Source organism: Stigmatopora nigra, unplaced genomic scaffold, assembly GCF_051989575.1.
Source record: "Stigmatopora nigra isolate UIUO_SnigA unplaced genomic scaffold, RoL_Snig_1.1 HiC_scaffold_25, whole genome shotgun sequence".
Lineage (NCBI taxonomy): Eukaryota > Metazoa > Chordata > Actinopteri > Syngnathiformes > Syngnathidae > Stigmatopora > Stigmatopora nigra.
In genome coordinates this window covers 4,146,055-4,167,353 of record NW_027551604.1, presented here as the reverse complement: position 1 = coordinate 4,167,353, position 21,299 = coordinate 4,146,055, and the positions used below count along the sequence as shown (strand labels likewise).

General features: G+C 39.0%; 1 protein-coding gene and 1 long non-coding RNA gene across 9 annotated transcripts in view; one reads left to right on the top strand and one right to left on the bottom strand.

Moving 5' to 3' along the window:
• LOC144192081 (uncharacterized) overlaps positions 1–21,299 on the bottom strand; it is a 148,380-nt gene that overhangs the window by 56,213 nt on the left and 70,868 nt on the right. The gene's annotated exons all lie outside the window — the stretch shown is intronic.
• syndig1l (synapse differentiation inducing 1-like) lies at positions 1,762–19,635 on the top strand. The gene is made up of 4 exons (XM_077711284.1): positions 1,762–2,169; positions 7,142–7,743; positions 15,129–15,266; positions 17,285–19,635. The coding sequence occupies exons 2-4, from the start codon at positions 7,237–7,239 to the stop codon at positions 17,441–17,443; spliced, it is 804 nt and encodes a 267-aa protein (XP_077567410.1). The 5' UTR covers positions 1,762–2,169; positions 7,142–7,236; the 3' UTR covers positions 17,444–19,635.

The window sequence follows — 21,299 nt, the reverse complement described above, 5'->3', positions numbered from 1 at the left end:
TCAATCTGAATGTCAACTCGAACATCTTACAAATAGAAAGTAAAAGGCCCAAAAAACTAAGGCAAGACTCAACTTTTCATTGGCAGAAGAATGAACCACTTCACTTCAACGTAGTTCCTTAGAAGCAAGACGCCACATTCAGGCTAGAACTGTCTATCTAGTCATTAATTCAGATTGCAACAATTTATTATATTAAATGAGTTTGATCTATTGGTTGACCCATTGTGACCCAACCGTAATATTGTTGAGAATGAAGGACCGACAAGAAAACCCAGAACAATTAATTGCAATAGCAGGAAAATCTGCAATATAGAAACACTCTAAATTACCATATAAATCCCAATATGTTCCCCGGGGTTATAAATGCATAAAAAAAGAAAAAAACCTACTGTTTTAAGCATATTGAAGACTCATGAAAGGGAATTTATTCTGCTGAACGAATTCATAATGATACAGCGCCCTGGAATTATCTATGATACAAAATTGCAGCATTATGAGAAGGAAAAAGCGCAAAGATAGTTAGTACAATTTATAAAATAACAGGGATTGATCATTTTGCACCCGGGGTGCAATCAGCGAATGATGCAGAGTCGAGATGTTGTGATTATTTCGCATTTTTTGGTGATTTTTTTTTACTTTTAGAATGACAAATAAGCTCTCAATGCTTTAAGTACTTTTCCTGCATTTTAATGGGGGCAAATAGCGCCTGATTTATGAGTCGTGCAAACATAAACAACTGCTCTGTAAAGAGATTTTGCTACTCAAACAAGCAAGTGCACAACGTAATTACACTACTTTCTCAAGGCATTTTAATGCTGCAGATTTGGAGGAAAAGGGGAAAAAATTCTGCCTACTTTATCACGCCCTCACTTTATCACTTTAGGACCTTTGCTTAAATAATTTTGGAACATCTGCTTTTGGAAGAGTGCCCAACTATAATTACATAAAAATTAGGTATGCGCTTAGCCATCCGAAATAGGGTGAAAGGAATTGAGAGGATTTAGATAGAGAACATTTTTTTGTATAGGTAAATGTATCAGTCATTTTGACAGATTCAGTTCAGTGATGTTGGAAGGTCACCATTTTATATTCAATTTGAGGAATACATTTATCTTAAATATCCACATTTTTGTACCGATTTAAACTATTCCATTTTATAAATATCAGGCTCAATCCTATCCAAATCTTTAGGAATTTTCTTATACACTTTTTGACTGATTCTAACCATTAGCAAATATAATACTGTATTGACTTGGTGACATATTATCAGGACTATAAGTTGTTAGTTTGGTTATGCCTGCAAATATAATACTGTATTGACTTGGTGACATATTTTCCGGACTATAAGTTGCTAGTTTACGTATGCATGTGATTATAATATGCAAGAGGGAATTATATACGCTTTGAAATCCTGTTATTTTGGTTCTCTCCAAAAAATGTCAATGTGAAATTAACATGTGCCTATTTAGCCTGTTGTTCTTCATTTAACAATTTTCAGTTTAAAGTATGTTTGTCCTTAGGTTTCTGATTTGTAAAAAGCCACCCTTAAAATCCAACTTATGACTTAACTATACTTTTTTTTGGTCTTCATTGTGCATTATTTTGTGGGTGCGACTCGTAGTGGGAGAAAACTGTAGTATTTATATTAAAAAATGTGATTGCTTTTGTTTCCTACGTCTTTGTGTTGCAGCAGCAGAAGAAGAAGAGAAGACGCCCACTCCACACACACCCCACACATGGTTAACCTCAACCACACATCCAAGTATAAAGAGTAAAGGCGCGCATGGGAGAGGGCGGACGCTGCCTCCCTCCTCCAGCTTCGTATCCACTGTCAACCGAAGGAGGAGGAGACGACTGGGTACACTCATCTTCTCGCTTTCATGCCAAGATGATGATGATGTTCTAGCGGGGTCGCGATTGTGAAGGAGGAGCTGGGACAAAAGTCTTTCATGGGGGAAAGGAGAGCTTTGTTTGCGCACGGGAGAGAGCTTTACGCGGAGGAGGCGAGCGCAGCTGCCGCTCCGCCGCCGGGGCGCACACACACAACATCTCGGCCGGACATTGTCGTCCGTCCCTCCGCGTGGGAAAGTCATTGATTTTTGGATTCGTCTTCAGGCTGTAGCGTGATGCACCAGCCGGGGTTTTGTCTGGATTGTCGTCGGATTGCAGGTTGGTCAATTGCTATTTTAATAAGTGAGAAGGGAGCGGAATTTTGGCTATTTTGGGAGGTTATTTTGAAATGTGGGCATCACGATGGGTGGACTAGAACTTCTACTTGTGTCTTGATTCATACTCCTTTTGTGTGTGTGAGAGGGGTGAGAGTGAGAGGTAGAGAGAGAAAGGTAAGGAGAGGGAGGAAGAGTGATATGGAGATGATGAATCATGTGGAGAGGAGATAAAAATATGCATTTTTTTATATACTTTAAAAATGCACACTTGCATTACAGTGAGAATCTGGGTTGGGGAGTCTATTTAGGATGAATAAGTATGACTCAAAGTTCTAGTCAGGTGGATAAAAGGTCTAAAATTGACACTCTACAGAGAAAAGCGTTACAAAATCTGGAGGATTACAATAAAATCAATGGATAGAATTCAATTTAACAATCAGTTTGTTTGAAATATTGAGGGTGGGTATATTAAATGGGACTAAACCACGCCCCAAATAGTCGGCAAGTGTTAAACAATGGTTATGTTATAACTTGGGTGCCAAAGAGTCACTGTTCCACAAATGCACCCCCCCAAAAAAACTGCAGACATAAGAGTGGCAGACAACAAAATGCTTTCATTGTGTTTTATCAATCAGTTGGCCATGAAGGCAGGTTGGTTCTCAGTGCTGGCTGGCAGCAGCCTGTTATATTGACAGCAAGCTCCCGCTGAATTATTCAACACTTCCATTTCCACTAGAGGATTTACACATCAAGGAACACTTAAAATTGTCCAACTGAGGTTTTGGGGGAGGGTTATGGAATGGCACTAGGTTGTATCAGGGTGCTTAGAGAGTGGGGGTTATGTGATGGTTATATAGTCGCTTATTTTCCCCCCCCAAAAAAAGGATTATAATGTTTGACGTGGAGGAGATAAGGACTGAGTCATGCAGCAAATAGTGGTAAAACGTGAGTTACAGAAAGGATCTCTCAATAAGGGGAAAGTTTTAAATTGGTTATAATAACATTTACTTGTGCTAAAATTAGTCTTGCAAGTTTTGACTGAGTGCTTTGGGGTTGTTCTGTGTATATATTCAAAATATTTGAATGTATACTGAGTATTTAGTGGCTTTTTTCTTTAGGGGAGCCTAATACAAATACAAAAAAAATATATTTTATTGTTGCTCTTGTGGTATGGTACATATTTGTTTTGTATGTATTGTTTTGGCGTCCAGTGTAATGCAAAGTAGTAATTCTAACTTTCAGACCATCCATTGCCTGTGTGTATTTGTTATTTGTGGCTTAAAATGTAAGTAGAGGAGTATGTTTTCATTCAGGGAGTGTGTGTATCAGCTGTGGTATTGTAAAATTGCACTGCGGCTTACTGCGTGGCATGGATACGACATGGGTTTCATGAGATGTCATTAAAGCGGAGAGTGTTGTCGTGTGCAGGCAAAGCTGTAATGGGCTGTTTTCCATTGATTCGTTCACAGCGTCACCGTGTAAACAAGCCCAAAGACTCAATCATACTGATACAAAATGAGTCCATGGATGATTTGTGGTTCCTATTAGCTAGGACTTTGGCAACTTTCTTTTTGACGCCATATTAGATCTATCATGTTAAACGAAAATGTGAATAGCGAAGCACTGACAGGCGGGGATTCAATGTCGCAGATGTTACTTCAATTGACTGATTGGACTTCAATGTGCTCCAGATGACGAATGTGCCTTGAATTTGCATCCTCCACCCCAAGCCCTGCCGCATGCCCATCAATAACGAGCCGACGTCGACTTCTATTATGCGCCGCGTGGGCCGTCGCCGCATTCAAAATTAAATCACACGCAGATGAATTTGCCGACGTCGAGCAGGATGGAATAGCTTGATAAACATGGGCGACAGATACGGCGCATTGGTATTCAGGTGCGCTTCGACACGTAGGCCTAAGGTCCCCCCCCCCCCCCCCCCCAGGCTGATAATATTCGGCTCGGGGGAGATGGGGTCAAAGGGTGGGAGAATGATTGGCGGGGGGCTGACGCGATCAGACGATTGGGAAAGGACTGACTGAGGGTCTGATGGGACTGAAGTTTGCTGACTGATGACGTGACCACGACCCGCCCGGCCTATCCCTGGATGAAGCTATTAACTAACGCCAATCTGCCATCCTCAGGTCCAATATCAAAAAACATCAAGATTTTGATGTTTTTATATATGTATTTATTTTCCTGTCACGCTTGATTGGCACCAACAGAGGAGATCCTGGTCATGTTAGGATGACTTGGATCAATGGATTTAACAAAACCAGTGTATTGATCCTTAAAGTTTTCGGTCCTTAGACCAAGGGTCGGGAACCGTTTTAAACAAATAGAGCCATAAACAATTCATATTTTCTAATGTTATTCCTTGAGAGCCATACTACGAATGTAAAAATCAAAATACATGTAAATGGGTGCCTTTGTTTTTAGTAATTTCACCACTTTTAAAGTGGAAAATAATATTGACAACATTCTTATTGCTAATCAATGATAGTATGAATTCCAGAAGAGTCTAATGCAAATAAAAAAAGCGCAATATCTCAGCTCTGTCACCAGCGGTTTCCATATTTTAGCTCACAGGTTAGCGGAGAGCCAGATGCGCCCATCAATAGAGCCAAATGTGACTCCCGAGCCATAGGTTCTATACCCCTGTCTTAGACTGGATGGGAAAGATCAGCATCAATGCTATAAGCATATATAACTTTGTTTTTAATTAAAAACTTAATGACTTCAAGGATTCCAAAGAATCTTATAGCGCTGCTATAAAATAAAATGAAAAAAAAAGATTGGCCAGGATCAATTAGCAATTTGTTAAATGAATGTAAATAATAAATGTGGTCACAAGGGATCATTCATAATTAAGCGGCTTCTCATCAATATAACGACGAGGTCATAAGGGGGGTACGGGGCGTCATCATTACGACTTGAATTGATGTAACCATGGTTTCAACGTGGGCGCAATCCAATTTCTGTCTCTTCAGTTTACAACCTAATTTAGTTACTCTAGGAATAAAGATTTAGAAAATCATCGGGAAATTCTTGTCATGACTTAAGACAAAATGTCTTAGCAGAGTTGTTTACTTCAGTTAAAGTTATCGTCAGCACTGTACGCCTCAATGTTAGGGTCATTGATCATTAGCGAAGCAGCGTTTGGGCTTCTTTGTACTAAAAGGAAAAGGGTTTTAATTTTGCCTCCAGAAGCGTTACATGAGTCTGCATCTCCGGAGCTATTTGCGAACGTGTGTGAGAACGTAAAACTGCAATGTCAGGAGGGAAGACCGACTGGGAGGAATGAGAGTTGAGAGTTCTATTGGCTGTTTGAGGCTGTTTTTCAGGAAAACTGCATGTGTGGGAATTGTGATTTATTCATGGAGGCGAGGAGATGAAAATAGTGCAATGTGTTAGGAGAAGAAAAAGTAATATTGTTTGGGCTTTCCCAATAGATTAAGACTTGTTAGAGAATCGTTTTTCACATTCCAAAAAAATCCACACATACTCTTTCCTATATCCTGCAGCCAATAATTACATTTACAAAACGTACTTTCGTCACTTACAGATTGTTTTTTGCAGTTTTATTTGTTGACTAATTTCAGTTCAGGGTGAACCCTTCATCAATGGTTTCTATAGATTTTTTTACATGCAAATGGGACCTCTCTAATAGTTCTTTGTGACATCTGAGTCAATAATCTTTGATTGTAGCTAATAAGGCTTATTTGCATATGATTAGGGATAAATTATCAAGCATTATTCCTTGACAGTGACACTGACAGGTCTTGTTTGTAGTGATGTTGCTTCCAGTATGAACACCATCTCATTAGTGCAACTCTGGTGCCAACAGCACTGCACGATAAGGGTCGTAACCCTTGGAATTAATCTGCAATTGGCATTTCTATTTTCTAAGCGCATTCATCAGATAAAGGTCAAGGGTGACGTGGGGTGAAGGGGTGGATGAGGGCCTTAGCTCGATTGCCATTTTCATGATTAAGATGTTTAAACGTGTTTTGGATGCTTGATTTGTTATCTGATTGAGGCTTGTTAACATTTTGGCAAGGAATTGTTGTGGAGAGCATCCCAAGTGAAAATTAAATGTCTGCACTTGGGCTTGTATTTAATGACATAGTATACTGCAATTGGCAGTATTACAGCAGATGACATATAGATATCTTTTAATGGAGTGGTTAAATACAGAAACTTGGATACTCGCCCAAATTTGATCGTGCTGTCAAAAATGTTCATAACAGTGTCTGACTAGATTTATTTTCTGAACTGTGACTGAAGTTATTTTTTTTTTACAGTTGCAAAGTCTGGCGAGGTATCTATAGCAATCATGGCTCAGTCAGTAGCATAAATAAATGTGGAATTAGTGATTAGCTTTACTCCTCGTTAAGCACCGAGGGTTTTTATTCTTACGACTTATCAAGTCCAAACGCGCAAAGCGGAAAATCAGCAAAAAAAGTTTTCACCTCAAACTGCTTTATGGCTACATCCCAGCTTGTTTACCCGAATGTTCAAATCCCATTAACCCAAATTTATGGCTACCAAATTGATGCCAAAGTAGTTTTTTTTGTACACATTTTGCAGGATACTATCCAATGCTAGAGTCCTGTTCTATTTTCTACAAGTATTTCACTTTGTCTTTTTAATTCTTCAAGTACAATCAAATTTCTCAATGTGGCGGGGGACTTCAGTCTTAATACTATTTGATTAATAAAATGAACAAAGTATTGGTATGAAAATAAATATACCAGGTGTACAAAACAAGAAGAGATGAATTAGGAGCAATCACTGATGCTCTTCTGGGTATTGTCTCACTGTGTGTAAAACAAGGAGGTGATTACAACCTAATTGAGTGCTTATGTAATATGCACTTCTGATAATATATTAGTAAAACTAGACTCTCCAAAAAAATCTGCTTGAAAATGACTCTCTAAAAACCCCCCCTTTACTGTCCCATCCCCCTGCAGATCTCCGAGTTCTGAATGCCGCTAGAGTCCCGAATCCACGCCAAGGAATCACCCATCATTAAAAAGCTAGTCTACCTTTTACCACGTCTGTTGCTATGGAGAATCTCAGTGAGCTGCAAAATCCCTTGTTGGACAAAAATAGCAAGCATATGGTGAACGGTTATGGAGGGGACTTTCCAAATAACCAGTGTCAGGAGAACATTATCAACTACTTCGGTGGTCAAAGTGGAGGTGGTGGTGGTGGTGGCGGGGGGAAGCCGAGCAATGCGGTAAGCGCTGGAGGAGGCTACAATAGCAACGGGAAGATGAAGTCGCAGCAGCTATTGGATGCCACTTCGCTACATTTGGCTGTGGAGGCTTTCTATAGGCCCAACTTCATTCTATACAAAGAGGACAATGACAGCGTGAAGGCCAAGGAATACAAAAGCGAATGTTGCGAGACCACCTTCACCGAAAAGAAGGCCAAAGAGACAACAAACTCAACCGGAGGAGACACAGGGGGCTCGGAGGACTCGCAGATGAAGGTGCCGGAGGACGGAGAACATGTAAAGATTCAGACGGTTTCATATGAGGTCGAGGAAGAAGAGTATGTTGAGTATGAGGTAAGGCCTCATGTTTTATTTATTTATTCTTTACATTATGGTTAGATGATCGGATCACCATCAAACTGATATTCAATGAGGATAAGTATTATTTTTTTCTGCAATACAACCTGAAAACTAGCTGAAATAAATGATCAAAATGTGCAGGCTAAAGTAGTTTTGCGATAAAAATTGCAGGAATGTCACCATACTAAGAGCAGGGATAAGAAAACAGCATGTCAGCACTTGTGTAATAGTTTTGTTAGTAAATAAGGAGTTGGAAAGATTTAAGTGACGCCGACTCCCAAGGTGTTCAAACACCATGAGCCTCTCGCTCATGTTTCTTTCAGTTTTTACAGTTCTCTATTTCAAAAAAATGGATAGACACATGAAACACATCATCATCAAGGTTTTCCAGGAAATACTCCATGGGGCTCATTATGTAGTACACGACTAACTCCATCGACCGCTTGCCTCCGGTCTGACATGTGAAAGAAATCCCATGAAAACTCTACAAGATTGCTTGATCCGGGGATGGTTTAATTTGGGAACAAATATCTGGATGAGAATATCTTTATTAAAGCTATGTTTAAGAAAAGTAAAATTTCTGTATCACTGAAAAAGCCACAGAAAGCAATACTTCCAACAACCCTTGTTCTTAACTGTTAAAATAACAACAATAACAACGAGGAGATCAACTCAATTCAACATAATTTCTACTGCAGATAAACCAAAATGTCCACAATCGGTTAAGCGACAGGCAATAAAACAATATAACAAGTTGCCAAACCCACATTCTCCTCTTTCATGACCATTTCATGAGGATACTACAGATTGGCCCTCAGTAAAAAAGTACATTTTAGACAAAAAAGCGAGGGTTCCTACGCCATTGGGTGGGATTTCAGGATGCATATAAAATGCACTATTACCTTTACAGATGATCGTAATTTTGGAATACTGGCAACCAATTGTTCAGTGTTTCAGTAGATTTTCCACAATGTATTGTGTTCACAAACAAGGTCAAGATTGGTAGAGTGTCAACAGGAGGATGTATAGAAACAGAATGAATGAATAAGCCATGGAAAGACATAGATTCCTATTAATGTTTTGGGTTCATTCACGGAAGAGGCAACTGTTGTGATTTTTGCTAGAAAACTACATCGTGTGTAGCATGAATTAATCTACCCTTTAAAACTTGCATGGGAAGAACATCCTAAAAATCTCATCTATAACAAGACAACTTTATAACTGTGCACTAATGCCTATAAACACCACAATAGTACATTATTCAAACCTCATTATGATGACCACAGCAAAGTTTAGTAATCTTTTTAAGGGACAAATTGTCGACCAGCAATTAAGATGTGCTAACTCATGCGAGGAAACGTGTTAAATGGTAACGTCAGCGTAAAATAAGGCTATCAAAGATTGAATTTGACATGCTTGTTAGCGATTGTAGCTTCCCGGCCGAAGTGTACACGCTCCTCTGTTTGATCCTTACACCTTCTGTCTATTAAAATTACCCGCCGTTTTCCCCTGAATACAAAATAGCACCTGAGCCAGAATTGAGGCGGTGTTTGGATTTGCCCGGCCATCTGTTCCACCATTCCCGGTGCATGAAATCTGCATTTATTAATGTATTTCATATTTACTCGATGTTGTGAGCATGTGGTCTTGCTGGCTAGGCGTAAATCATCGTGATGAAAAAAAAAAAGGTCTCTTCACAGATTTGATCAATGCTCCTTTTGGTGAAAACCGCGTCAAAATCAATAATGGCATTTTTTTGAATCGCTGTATCCCCCCGCAATATTGAACATAATAGCTGGTGAGATTGGAAAGGCTATTCATATTCACTATAGAGAAGAAAAACGATGCTTATACCTTCATTAAATCTAAAATGTGGTCACACCTCAGTTCATTGCACACATATTGTTAAGCCCGGCAGCAAAAGCTAGAGTCATAAATTGTCATGAAATTTTCCACTGGTATCCTTTCTCTCATTTAGCAATAAACGACAATAACGACTGGATGATTTCAATGCGGTTGTGAGTGCTGGCTTTTGCGATTGATTTGACCACTGGCTGTCCCCCAACTAACGGATGATATTTATCCCGTCGCACGTCGTGTCTCACCCGCCTATAAAAACCCTAAGTGTCCCTCGGTGACTCTGGCAATGTAATAGCCTCGTGTCAAAATATACGACCGAGGGGGGGTAAAAAATATGCAGTTAAACTGAGTAAGCAGACGTTTGCCTTAAAATCGGATGTGGTGGAATAGATAACAAAAACAAATGCAACTATTAGTCTTAACCAAGTCACTACTCAATGAAAAATAACGTAAAGTATGTAGGATAATTCTACTTTATGCTCTCCAGTTGCTGATTTATTGAGCAAGGCAGGTTGGGGCTATCCAAAATGTCACAAATGTTTTCATAGCAGCCTCGTGAACAAAAATTGAAAGCCATGAATATGTTTTCAAGGCAAAAATGACAACTCATAAGCTTAAATCTAATGTATTATAAGTATTATTATTAATGAATCGACTCCAAAAGCTGCTTATGTCCTTCTCAAGAACTAATTACGGTCATAACCTTTTTTTTCAATTTATTCCCAAATTTATTGTCCTGCATTTTTCACATTAAAAATTCCCCATGTTTATCTACGATCAATAATCATAAATGTTCTTTTTTCACTTCACTGAATACATCAAAAAGTGTCAGCCGGCAAGTTTCAGGGAACATTTGTGAAAACAAACGTGCCCTTGAGAGCTGGAAATTATTCCTGGGAAGTGGAATAAACGCTGATGAAATAGTAAAATTAATTATCGCATATTGTTGCATTCGCCTGTCATAAATAATAAATTATATCGGAAAAATAAAACTCTTAAGTCAAAGCTGTGGCACAACTAATGCAAGACACTATTGTTATTCAAACAACATATTTTTTGCAATGCCTATATAATATCTGCGGGTTATTGGCTGGAAGTAAACAATGCATATGAATGATATTTGCAAAAACAAGCAGAAAAATATATATATAAAAAAGAAAATCAAACATCCCACCCCTCAAATGGAATTGAATTCAAGATCCATTGTTTTGATTGGGGCCAATTGGAGTTGCCAGATGGATTTGCACGACAAATCATCTTCCGCTTTGGGTTTTTTCGTGCAGCTAAATGTTTCTTTTAAAAGCTGATACGGATGCTTTTGCAATCAGCAGAGAGGAAAATTCCCCCGAGGCTATAGCGCTTTTCTTTTTTTGCCACCAAATGCAGCTAATTATATCCGCCTCTCATGGACGATATGCAGTTTCTAATCACATTTTTACAAATTACAGATGCAATGCTTAGTTATTTAGGGTGCCACAATCACTGAGCTCTAATCGCTCAACAAGAAATATGTTTGTTGTGCTGATTTTTTGATTTTTTTTTTTAGTTTTGACTGTGCACAGAGGGGGGTTATGATTGCATCTTGCATATAAATGATGTCAACACTGCAAGTTTCAAAAATATATCTGCCTTTTTTTACTGCAACTCAATGGTATCATGCTGGCTTTGATTATTTTAAAGGTACATAAAATTACTATGACTTTCATGGTGAAATATTTTTGAGTAGAATGGCTATTCTTTTTTTTCTATTTGATTTTATAACAATCTGTTCCTCTGATGCTTAACTACTCAAACTGGGCATTTATTAGCCTGTGGTGTCACAATAAAAAACCTATTGTAAAACGCATTGATGTAAGAAAATGGGACAATTGGCTTGAAGACAATAGCGAAAAACTGACAAAAGACAAGACCTATAATACGGGGATACATATAGAAGCATTGATTACCATAACTGTTAGGTTCATCAATAATTATACTTCAGTCCTATCTTCCAGCAAACAGTATATATAATAGTATCACAAAATAACTCCAACAATAACTGCTCCCATGAAAATTATTTCAAATGGTGATGGAGCTCGCAACCTCAAAGGTGAGGACCCTAAATAGTGACAAAAAAACCCCTAAACAAATTGATATGTAAGCCAGAAATCAAAAGCTAAGAAGCAGTACTTTACTTGTTAACCAAGTGTGGCATAGTCCACAATCAATTGCTTTTCCTCCATCTTACTTAATAGCTTCTTCACCTTTGACAATCTTCAAAAAGAGAAATATAAGCATCAATAAATGTATGCACATGCCTCACATATGGTGAACCAAGCTCTTCATCCTGAATCAAGGACTTTTATTGGCAGTGGAGGAATGCCACTCCCTTCTGGGAAGTGGCCTGTCATAACACTTTAGAATTATAAAATCTTAAAACAAGCACTCCGGCTCACCTCTGAGGCTTTGGGCTTCTGCGCTAGCATAAATTAAAAATCTGAAGCAGGTGCACCATAACACATGGGTGGATGTCGCAAGAGGATACCACATGCTAGTTTCTATTATGCAGACACAGAACAGGCCGCACTAGTCCGAATAACTAATTTGTCTTTGCAGTCTACCCAGTTTCCAATAAAATACTTAATTGTTGTCACATTTTATGAAAATGCGAGACACGCAGGTGCTACTAAAATTCCGACTGCTCAATTTTTAATCAATTGCGAAATCATGGTGGTAATTTCACATTAGAGTTGCTCTTTAATTCAGCCATGTAATTGAATTGCTGTTAGCAAACTCATTCCTTTCTTTCGGGTTCTCGTCTTCGGCATGCAAAGCAATTCATTTGTGTAATTTCAAACGAGGACTTTTGAGTTATGTGATCATTTAAAAGCCGCAGCTTGTTTCTGTTTGAAACTTTAATTTGGATCCAGCTTTGTCCGTGTCGTTTCATTCGTGACATCATTTTCTGGCCGAATTTATCACATTAATTCTTCATCAGTACCCAAAAGCAAGACACCTCAAATTGGACTACCAAAAACCATAGTACATCCTTAAGGTCCACCTTCATGACCCATGTGGATAAATATCAAGGTTATGTAACTAAGCATAGTGTGAAAACTACAGAAAAAAGGGACAGGCCAACGTCGTTCAACAAATTTCTCAGGAGGATGGTGAAAGCACCAATTACCTCTTTGTTACCTGTCAGACAATTCCCTCACATTGACAGGATTTACGCCCTGAGTGATTCATCCGAGCACAGCCTTCATCTGTCTGCATATCGTCATTGCTCTCCTCAATTCTTAAACATTTGTCAATGCATTTTGGCTTAGACGCAGATTCTCAATGAGGGTGCTATAGATTTTGGGAGTTATGGACCCACAATAAGCAGCGGCAACTTGTGATGAATCTCTGCAAACATTTGCTAGATGACTCAAGATAATATGCTTTCGGTAGCTTGCACTGGACAACTCTAATGTCCAAACTAGAGACCAGTTAATCTAAAATAAATACCAACAGCACCAATATCCCATCTTGGCTTGTTTTCTCACTTGCTCAAAGAGGGTCAGTCAATGGATTTATGGTTCAAGCAAAACTAGCAGGCATAGGTACAGGGAGATGTATGTAATTCTTTTTGTATTTAAAGTATAATATTCTTCACATGGGTGGTTCAATTTCCCAGAATAAAGCAAATGAATCTACTCTTATGTCATAACAAGAAGTAAGGCATCACAAACCCGCTTAGAGGGGAGGCCAAGGTAACTGCTCATTGTCTGCGAACATATCAATTTGATTTTTGCTCATTCAACTAAGAGAGATTTATTTTCGTGGACAGTATTAGGCAGCAAGAATATGATTGCAGCTGTCATTCAGTAGAATTAAGACATTTTTTTTCCATAATATCTTTCAGTTTATACCAATTGCCTCAGCAGTGTCCAATTTGCATTCACAGTGTTTTTCTTGCTCATGCCAATCACTTTTCAGTAATAATACACTTGGTATTTTCTCCCTGGCTCTATTTTTGGGAGTCCATTAAGATGACGTCCGTGCAACCATTAGTGGGGCAGGTGAGCAAATCTTGACCGCCCACTCGCTAATCCTGACATCGATCAAGGGAACGGCCCGTGCTGTTACAATTAAATTTTTTCATTCCCACCACGTATAAAAGGCTACACATAGGCAGCCTTGCAATTGGGGACAGTTAGCTTTAAATACAGAGTAAATCAAAGCAATATGAGCTTCTTTTGATATGATAGCTTCATCTGTTTTATTTGATTACTCACAACAGGGGAGAAAATATAGCCTTAACTCATAGAATGATAGAATTTGCTCATTATGAAGTCCTGGACTTTAACTGGTTTTGTCAAATTGACATTGCCCTGATGTGGCGACTTTATGATTGCTCTTTTAGAAATTAATTTGTCTCTGGCTACCCTGTCATATTCCATCCCATTCAATTCTACACTCGCAAAATCCATCATGTCATTTTCTCTTCTTAGAACATTATGTCTTTAGATATAAGGATTTAAGCCCCAAGCTAGGATAAGAAAGGCAATCCAAACATTAAGAAGAGGATTCTATCCAACACTTTAAAATAATTGGAACTACAGTGATACATTATTTAGTTTTTTTCTTGAAGAGACGTGAAATAAATATTCACATTATCAGACAGACCACTAAAAACATGCCTGGATTAAAAGGTAATAAAGTGGATTACATTGCCTTGTAAGGATGAAATGAAAAAAAAATCTTAAGAATACTGCTTTACTGTGGATTAGAATTCTGGTTGGATATAAAAACATATTGTTAAATTCTATTTTTGGTACTCTTCTTTATTTATTTGTCATGTTCCGCCCTCGTGTTAGATCAACCTACAAACGGGATGATGTATGGTGGAGGTGGCCTTAATCTCTAATGCTGTTTCATTACACAAGACATCTTGGCTTTGTTATTGGTGCCAGCATGCATTCATGTATGTGTGAAATATATATATATATAGTATACACACAAGGGTGAACTCATAGTGCTTCATTCAAAATGTACATTCATGCATAATTTCTTTTGTCATTGGACTGACAAAACATGGTATCCCAACTAATGAGAAATTAATGGGGCGAGACAAAAGTCCAGGAAACAGAACCTTCATTTTACGAATAAGCAGGAAAAGACCCATTCAATTTTCTCATTGTCTAAAATGCACATTCTTTTTTACTCCCACTCTAACTTGAGTCTCTTGTTGCCAAGTTCCCATTCTGGCAAAGATTCAATGCATGAGAGCCCTCATCAGTGATCACACTCTCATCAAGTGTGCGAGCTGATGATCACATTTCTTATTAATCTGTCACAATGGAACTGTAACAAAAGCTTGGACTGTAAATTGATCTAATGTTTAGTCAGTTGACAGTGTACTAACAACAATGTACAAGATGACAATCAACTGAAACAACTACTCAACAAATGATGTTTTTTTTGTTGTAACATTTGAATTTTTTGAAAGATTCTTGCTTATGCATGTAATAAAAGATGTGGTTTGTATTGTACAGACAGACTGCTCCAGTGACAGCGAAAGTGAGGACAATTTCATCGTGGTGCCACCACGAGACCACCTGGGCTTGGCTATCTTCTCTATGCTCTGCTGCTTTTGGCCTCTGGGAATCGCAGCATTTTACTTCTCGCAGGGGGTAAGAGCACACACACTGAGTACATCGAACTATTACAACAACTAGTTGCACTTCTAGTAGAAAGTCTATTCCTCTAAAATGGGCTATCACACTGCTGCTCACAAAAAAATTAAGATATTTATGATCCAAAGGTCCTAAAATACTGAGTGGAAAAAATAGTTTTTACATACAGCCTAAATGAATGACACCAACTCGACTGATTCTGAAAAAAACTAGATACAACATACCAGCATTATATAAGTATTAAACTAAATAAATGTATCTATTTTTCAAATATTTGGAGACTACTGAACCACTACATTATCCCCTAACAAGATCTGCAATTATTTTGGCAATTTTCTTATCCAAAATAGAAGCTTATTGGAAAAAAAAGATTCAATACATTTTACCATCAGAAAAGAAACAACAATAATCTCAAGGCAGAAACGCTAAATTAAAAGCCATCAACACCAGAAGGTCCAATTGCTCTATTTCAATCAACTGCCATATTCCTCCAGTGTATTCCGCTTGCAACTCCCATAACAGAATATAATACATCTGATTCAGAGACTGCAGAGCGCATACAAAAAGAAAAACAAGTTAGCAAGCATAATGAGGTTTGCGGATGGCATATTTGTCCCATCGGAAGGTCACCCAACACCGAAAGCACGGCTCGAACAAGCTGCTTAACCATTAAAATGAAACCAATGTTGGATTATTGAAACCTGTCATGGAAGAAACATTGCCTTCTGCATTTGATTAGCAAACAGAAGCGAGTTCCCATTATTGCCACTAATGGTGTGACTGTGTGTTGTTTGGAGACGCTGACGAGTGTTGCGAGTTGCACAGATCGCTCTATTAGGCAAATGAACACCCTGCCTGCCTCCTATTAAGTTATCTGACCACAATAAATGTACCAGCAAATTACCGGGCGTAAATCAGTGCTTAAAAGATAAAGGCGGGGTTCTGTGTCAGCTACATGTTACCGTCCTACAAAGGCACATTTATGGGCTGTTTGGATAACCTGTATATAGTGTTGAAAGAGTTCAAAGTCAAAGAGCTAATCCTGCCTTGTCACTTCCGGATAATACCAGGTACCACTGCGATTATCCCCCATCTATTCCTCTGCGAGCTATTCCCCTAAAGGATAAAACGAATCCCTTGGCGAAGAGTAAATAAAGGAAACCCTTATTCTACATCAGGGATAGGGAATATATGGCTCGAGAGCCATATGTGGCTCTTTCCATGGGTGCATATGGCTCTCCACTAACCTGTGAGGTAAAATATTGAAATCCCTAGTGAGACTAGCACTAGCACCAGTTTAATCATAATTTAGTTTTTCATTAGTCATGTCATTAATACTGATTGATTAGCAACAGCATAACAATGTTGTCAAAAGATGATTTTAGTGATTAAAAAGTGGTGAAATGACAAAAAAAAATGATTATATATTATTACTTTTAAGTTCTGAGAATGGCTCTATAGAAATAACATTAGAAAATAAAAGTCAAAGTCAGATGTGGTCATCCATGCCATCTTGTGTGGCACGTTTAAGCGATTAAATTGTGCCTACTTAATGTTTGAGTGATTCTCACAGGCATGCACGGCCTTGTGTGTGCAACAATAAAGCTGTGAGGTTTGTGACTTGCAATAAGCTTTGACACCCCCAGTGTTTTTTGTTCGTTAGTGTCGTGTTCTGATGGATGTGTTCAATGAACTTTGGTCTTCACAGTTCCCTTCTTATTTGTTTTGGCTCGTCAAAATTCAAGTAGTAGCCTGCCCCTACATTTTGAAGTTGTCAATATCTGTCCCTGGGTTTTTCCATTAGAAATGTACCATTTAATAGCACTGCCTGTAGTCCTTGACATTTTCCAACTAATTTCCACGCCGTGACCTTCTACTTTCAGTCAAAAGACGCGTTTCCCAACTTGAATCAGTACTTCTAAGGAATCAACAGTCAAGTTTGTGTCATTACTACAACCTGTGACATGTCACCCCTTGTATTTTCCTGCATTTTCTATCTTTCTGCTTTCTTCCAGACGACCAAAGCGGTGCACAAAGGCGACTTCCCCCTGGCAAACATTGCCTCACGACGTGCTCTGTTCCTGGCCGCCCTATCCATCACCGTCGGCACCGGCGTCTACGTGGGGGTGATAGTGGCCCTCATCGCCTACCTTTCAAAACCAGGACACATATAGTTGACGCCGGTATCCTCCAGAAAAACCCTAAGGCTACGATTTTTGAACGGTTAACCCCCCTCGCCCACCACTCCTTCCTTTTCCCAGAAGATTCCCTGTCAGACAGAATTAGCACAGCGGATGGAAAGGGGCCAAGTTAAAGGGGCAGCAAAGACAAAAACTTTCGAGGAAATAAATGTTTTCCTCCTCGGCGGCCCAATTTGCATTAGGCTCATTGGCCGCCAAACTTGTACTCTAAGGTTACCGAGGACAAAGCAAATCTACAAGCCTCATCTCAACTGAAGAACACTAAGAACCGTGAATTACCATGTTTGTTGTACTTTGAGCCTTCCTGGATTTTCAAGTAACTATCAAGAAACACTAAGACTGATAGCATCAATTCTTTCATTTTATTTGCCCATGGAATCAAGTACGTGACCGGAAGTTTCGTCGACGGACAAAATTTTGCTGTCTAAGAATGTACTTTAAAAAGAGGTTCATATTAAGGCAGAGATGGGAAATTAACTTCACAAAGGGAATTAACTTGTGGCTATAATCTTACATATTTATATGTATATATTTATTAATTTGTATAGTCTCTTTATCCGATAAATCAAACTCAAACTCAAGTGCAGTTCAAATTGCCGGACGACCAATCCATTTAAAGTGGAACCTCTGGTTGAAATGTATTGTAGACAAGCACAGTGAATGAATGATCAGCACCATGGACAGAGGTCACCTGTCCAGTTTGAACAGATGTGATCTCTGTCCATGGTGCTGACCGACCAGTAAAATAATCATTTAGGGAAGCAATAATTCGGTCTATTTCCTATGTAATGCTGATTAATTGGATAAAGGGACAATGAATACAAATTATTGAACATATACATGTAAATATGCAAGATTATAGCCACAGGTTAATTCCATTTGTGAAATGAATTGCCCACCCCTGCTTTAATATTAAACCTCTCTTTAAAGTACATTCTTAGACCACAAAATTTTGAGAGCGAGCATTGACCAAGTGTCCATTGACGAAACGTCCGGCTACCAATGAAGTCACAACACCTGTCAATGCCCGTTAAACACAACTGCCTCACATCAGATATGTTTGCGTACAAAATGAATGTAGTACTTTGTTTTAGTTTTTTTGCCCTCTTGTACCTTGAAAAAAATCCCCTATTTCCCAGAATTGCCACATTTGGGCTGAAAGATCTGTTCTTGCCTGTATGCTCTCTAACTAACATTACAACAAAACTTTACCAACTTGAGCCACTGCCACAGACTATTTCCTATTTTCAGTTCCAAAAAGTTGTGCATCAGAAGAAAAAAAAACAAACCGCAAAGAAGCCAAAAAGTATTTTCGGAAGTTATAAATCAGGCAGATTAATCGACACGCTCGGAGAGTCTGGGGTTAAGAGGGCGATCAATTTGATATGTTCTGTCCACCCACAGTATGATTGATGGAAAAAAATATATATACATAGTTCATTCTTTAATTAAATTTGCTAAAACTGCAGCAGGGGGGGCAAAACATTAGCCCACCTTCCTACCTAAAAGAAAACTTCCGCAACAAATAGTGGGGGAAAAAATTAGATGAATTACCTAGCTGACTTTATTTTTAATTGCGAGTTCAAGCCGTGAGAGCGCAAGAGGCGACATTCTGTTTAGCTCCCCTGCATCAGTCATAGCTGACATTTATGGAGCACAATTAGCTCCATGTAATGGCCTCTTTTTTTCCTCCCCATCCCCTGCAAGGGAATGTGTACTCTTCGGAGCGTGGCCCTAAAATAGCACAAGCACATTCATTTCAATAATAGGCCACAATGTCAGCGGAGAGTAAACGACCTGCTAAAGAAGTCAACGTTCTCCACCAGGGGAACACTTGGAAACAACGTGCAAGACTCAGAATATCAGTCAACAATTCCCCCACCCCCTATCCCAGGGTAAACATGGTGCTTATTTACTTTAAAACGCCGAGATGCGGTGAGATGACGCTCAATTTGTCGTATGTTACCTCAAGTACGACGACTCCACCCATGAATTTGCTGTAAAACTCACAAGTGGCCCTTGAGCACAGTAAGAAGAAAAAAAGCCCTGCTTGGTTTAACCTCACAACCATTGACCACAAGCTTTGTATTGTCTTGTTTTGGTAAACTGCTTCTGTGCATCGAGTGGATGTGCGCCAGAAGGATCTGTGTGTCTGTGTGTGTGTGTGTGTGTGTGTGTGTGTGTGTGTGTGTGCATAGGCGCTATGTACATAAAAAAAGACTACTGTTAATATGTAACAAAAAATAAAAGGCAAATGGAAGGCATGTGTGTTTCTTTTAGTTTTTTTGGTCTTGGTTCATTGAGATGCACGCGCTAGCCATTCTTAGAAAGACCGTGAGTACTGACACACCAGGTGTAGGCGGATTCACTCAACATGCACACACATATGCACACATTAGCAGCTTTTTCTACCATATGTACATGTGGGCAAGCTAAATACAACTGAACTGACATGATGATGACGAATGTTCTCAGGCGCGAATGTGGTAGATGGGAGGGTTCGGTCCCATTATGTAGGAAATAGAAGTTGAGGAGGTATAGAAGTGGGTGTGGATTGAGTCATCAACTGATGTGTTTGTCAGAGATGTTCGTCAACTAGGTTGAATATAAAAACACAGCCTACATTGAAAAGGGGTTAAGAAAAGGCCAAATGTTGGAATAATCATCACCTATTATTTTCCAAACTGTCAGACACTACTATTTTGTAACAAAGTAGCTCAAGGCACAAAGAGAGAACAAAGTACATAAGAGGTATTCATTCTGTGGTTGCCACAAAAGTCATAAGAAAGACATTTGTGTCACAGTTTATGAAATTCCTCCTCATAATGCTTTCCTCCAAGTCATTCCTTCTATTGTTCTGCTTTCTATAAGATAGTTTAATATCAATACTTTTTAAACCAAGTCCATGGACATAGTATATAAGAAGCTACAGCTGAATCACATTGGACGAGACAACTGGAGGATTAGGAACCCTCGACCTTCTGTCAAAATGATGGTCGATGAGTGGGAGATGTAACCATGACTGTTTGGTCTTTGAATCTATAGAAGACATGACTGCTAACAATGAGTGAGTAGCAGGAGGGGAGACCTTTAGAATGCTATGGAGGATTACAAACGGGGGGCAAGTAACTCCTGATATAGCCTTGGTTATAAAAAAAAAGCAGCAGCGAGTGAGAGGAACAACAAGAGAGAAGAAGAATGCTTTTTGTTTAAGCTGCATAAAAAAAGAAAACAAGAAAGAGACACACAAAGTGAACAGAGAGAATTGTCGTTTCCAGCTAAGTTCAGTTGACTTGATTAACGGCCTTGCGTGGTCACATTTAATTGACACTCAATTATCTTCTACGGCAATGGCCGCCCAGTCTTTGTAGCAGAGCTGTCGACATCCCTTCGGGCGACAGAACGCTGACACTCCAGCAGCGATGAATCATCGGTGCTTTTTTTCGCGACTGGATGAAGGCCCATTGTTACCAAGGCCGAGTGGGGTAAATCCATGCAGGGACCGACATAAAAGAAAACACTTTGTCTGATTTACAGCGTAGCTCCAAAAGCCCAATTTCAACGTCATGCTCATGTCGATTTCTTCGTACGGATATCAATTGTGGCTACACTGACAGAACAGATGTCCAACTTGTCCATGAATAAGACTCAAATCTAGCCCAAATAACCTTGACATTACTCTTTCTTCTAAAATTATTTAGCTAAACAAATGAAAACACTAATTTTGCACACTCCTCTAAGCATATCTAAGCGGGTAATAACGTCATATGTTAGATTTTTGTCAGGTTGTCCATCAACTCAACAAAAAATACATAAAAAATAGTCCCAA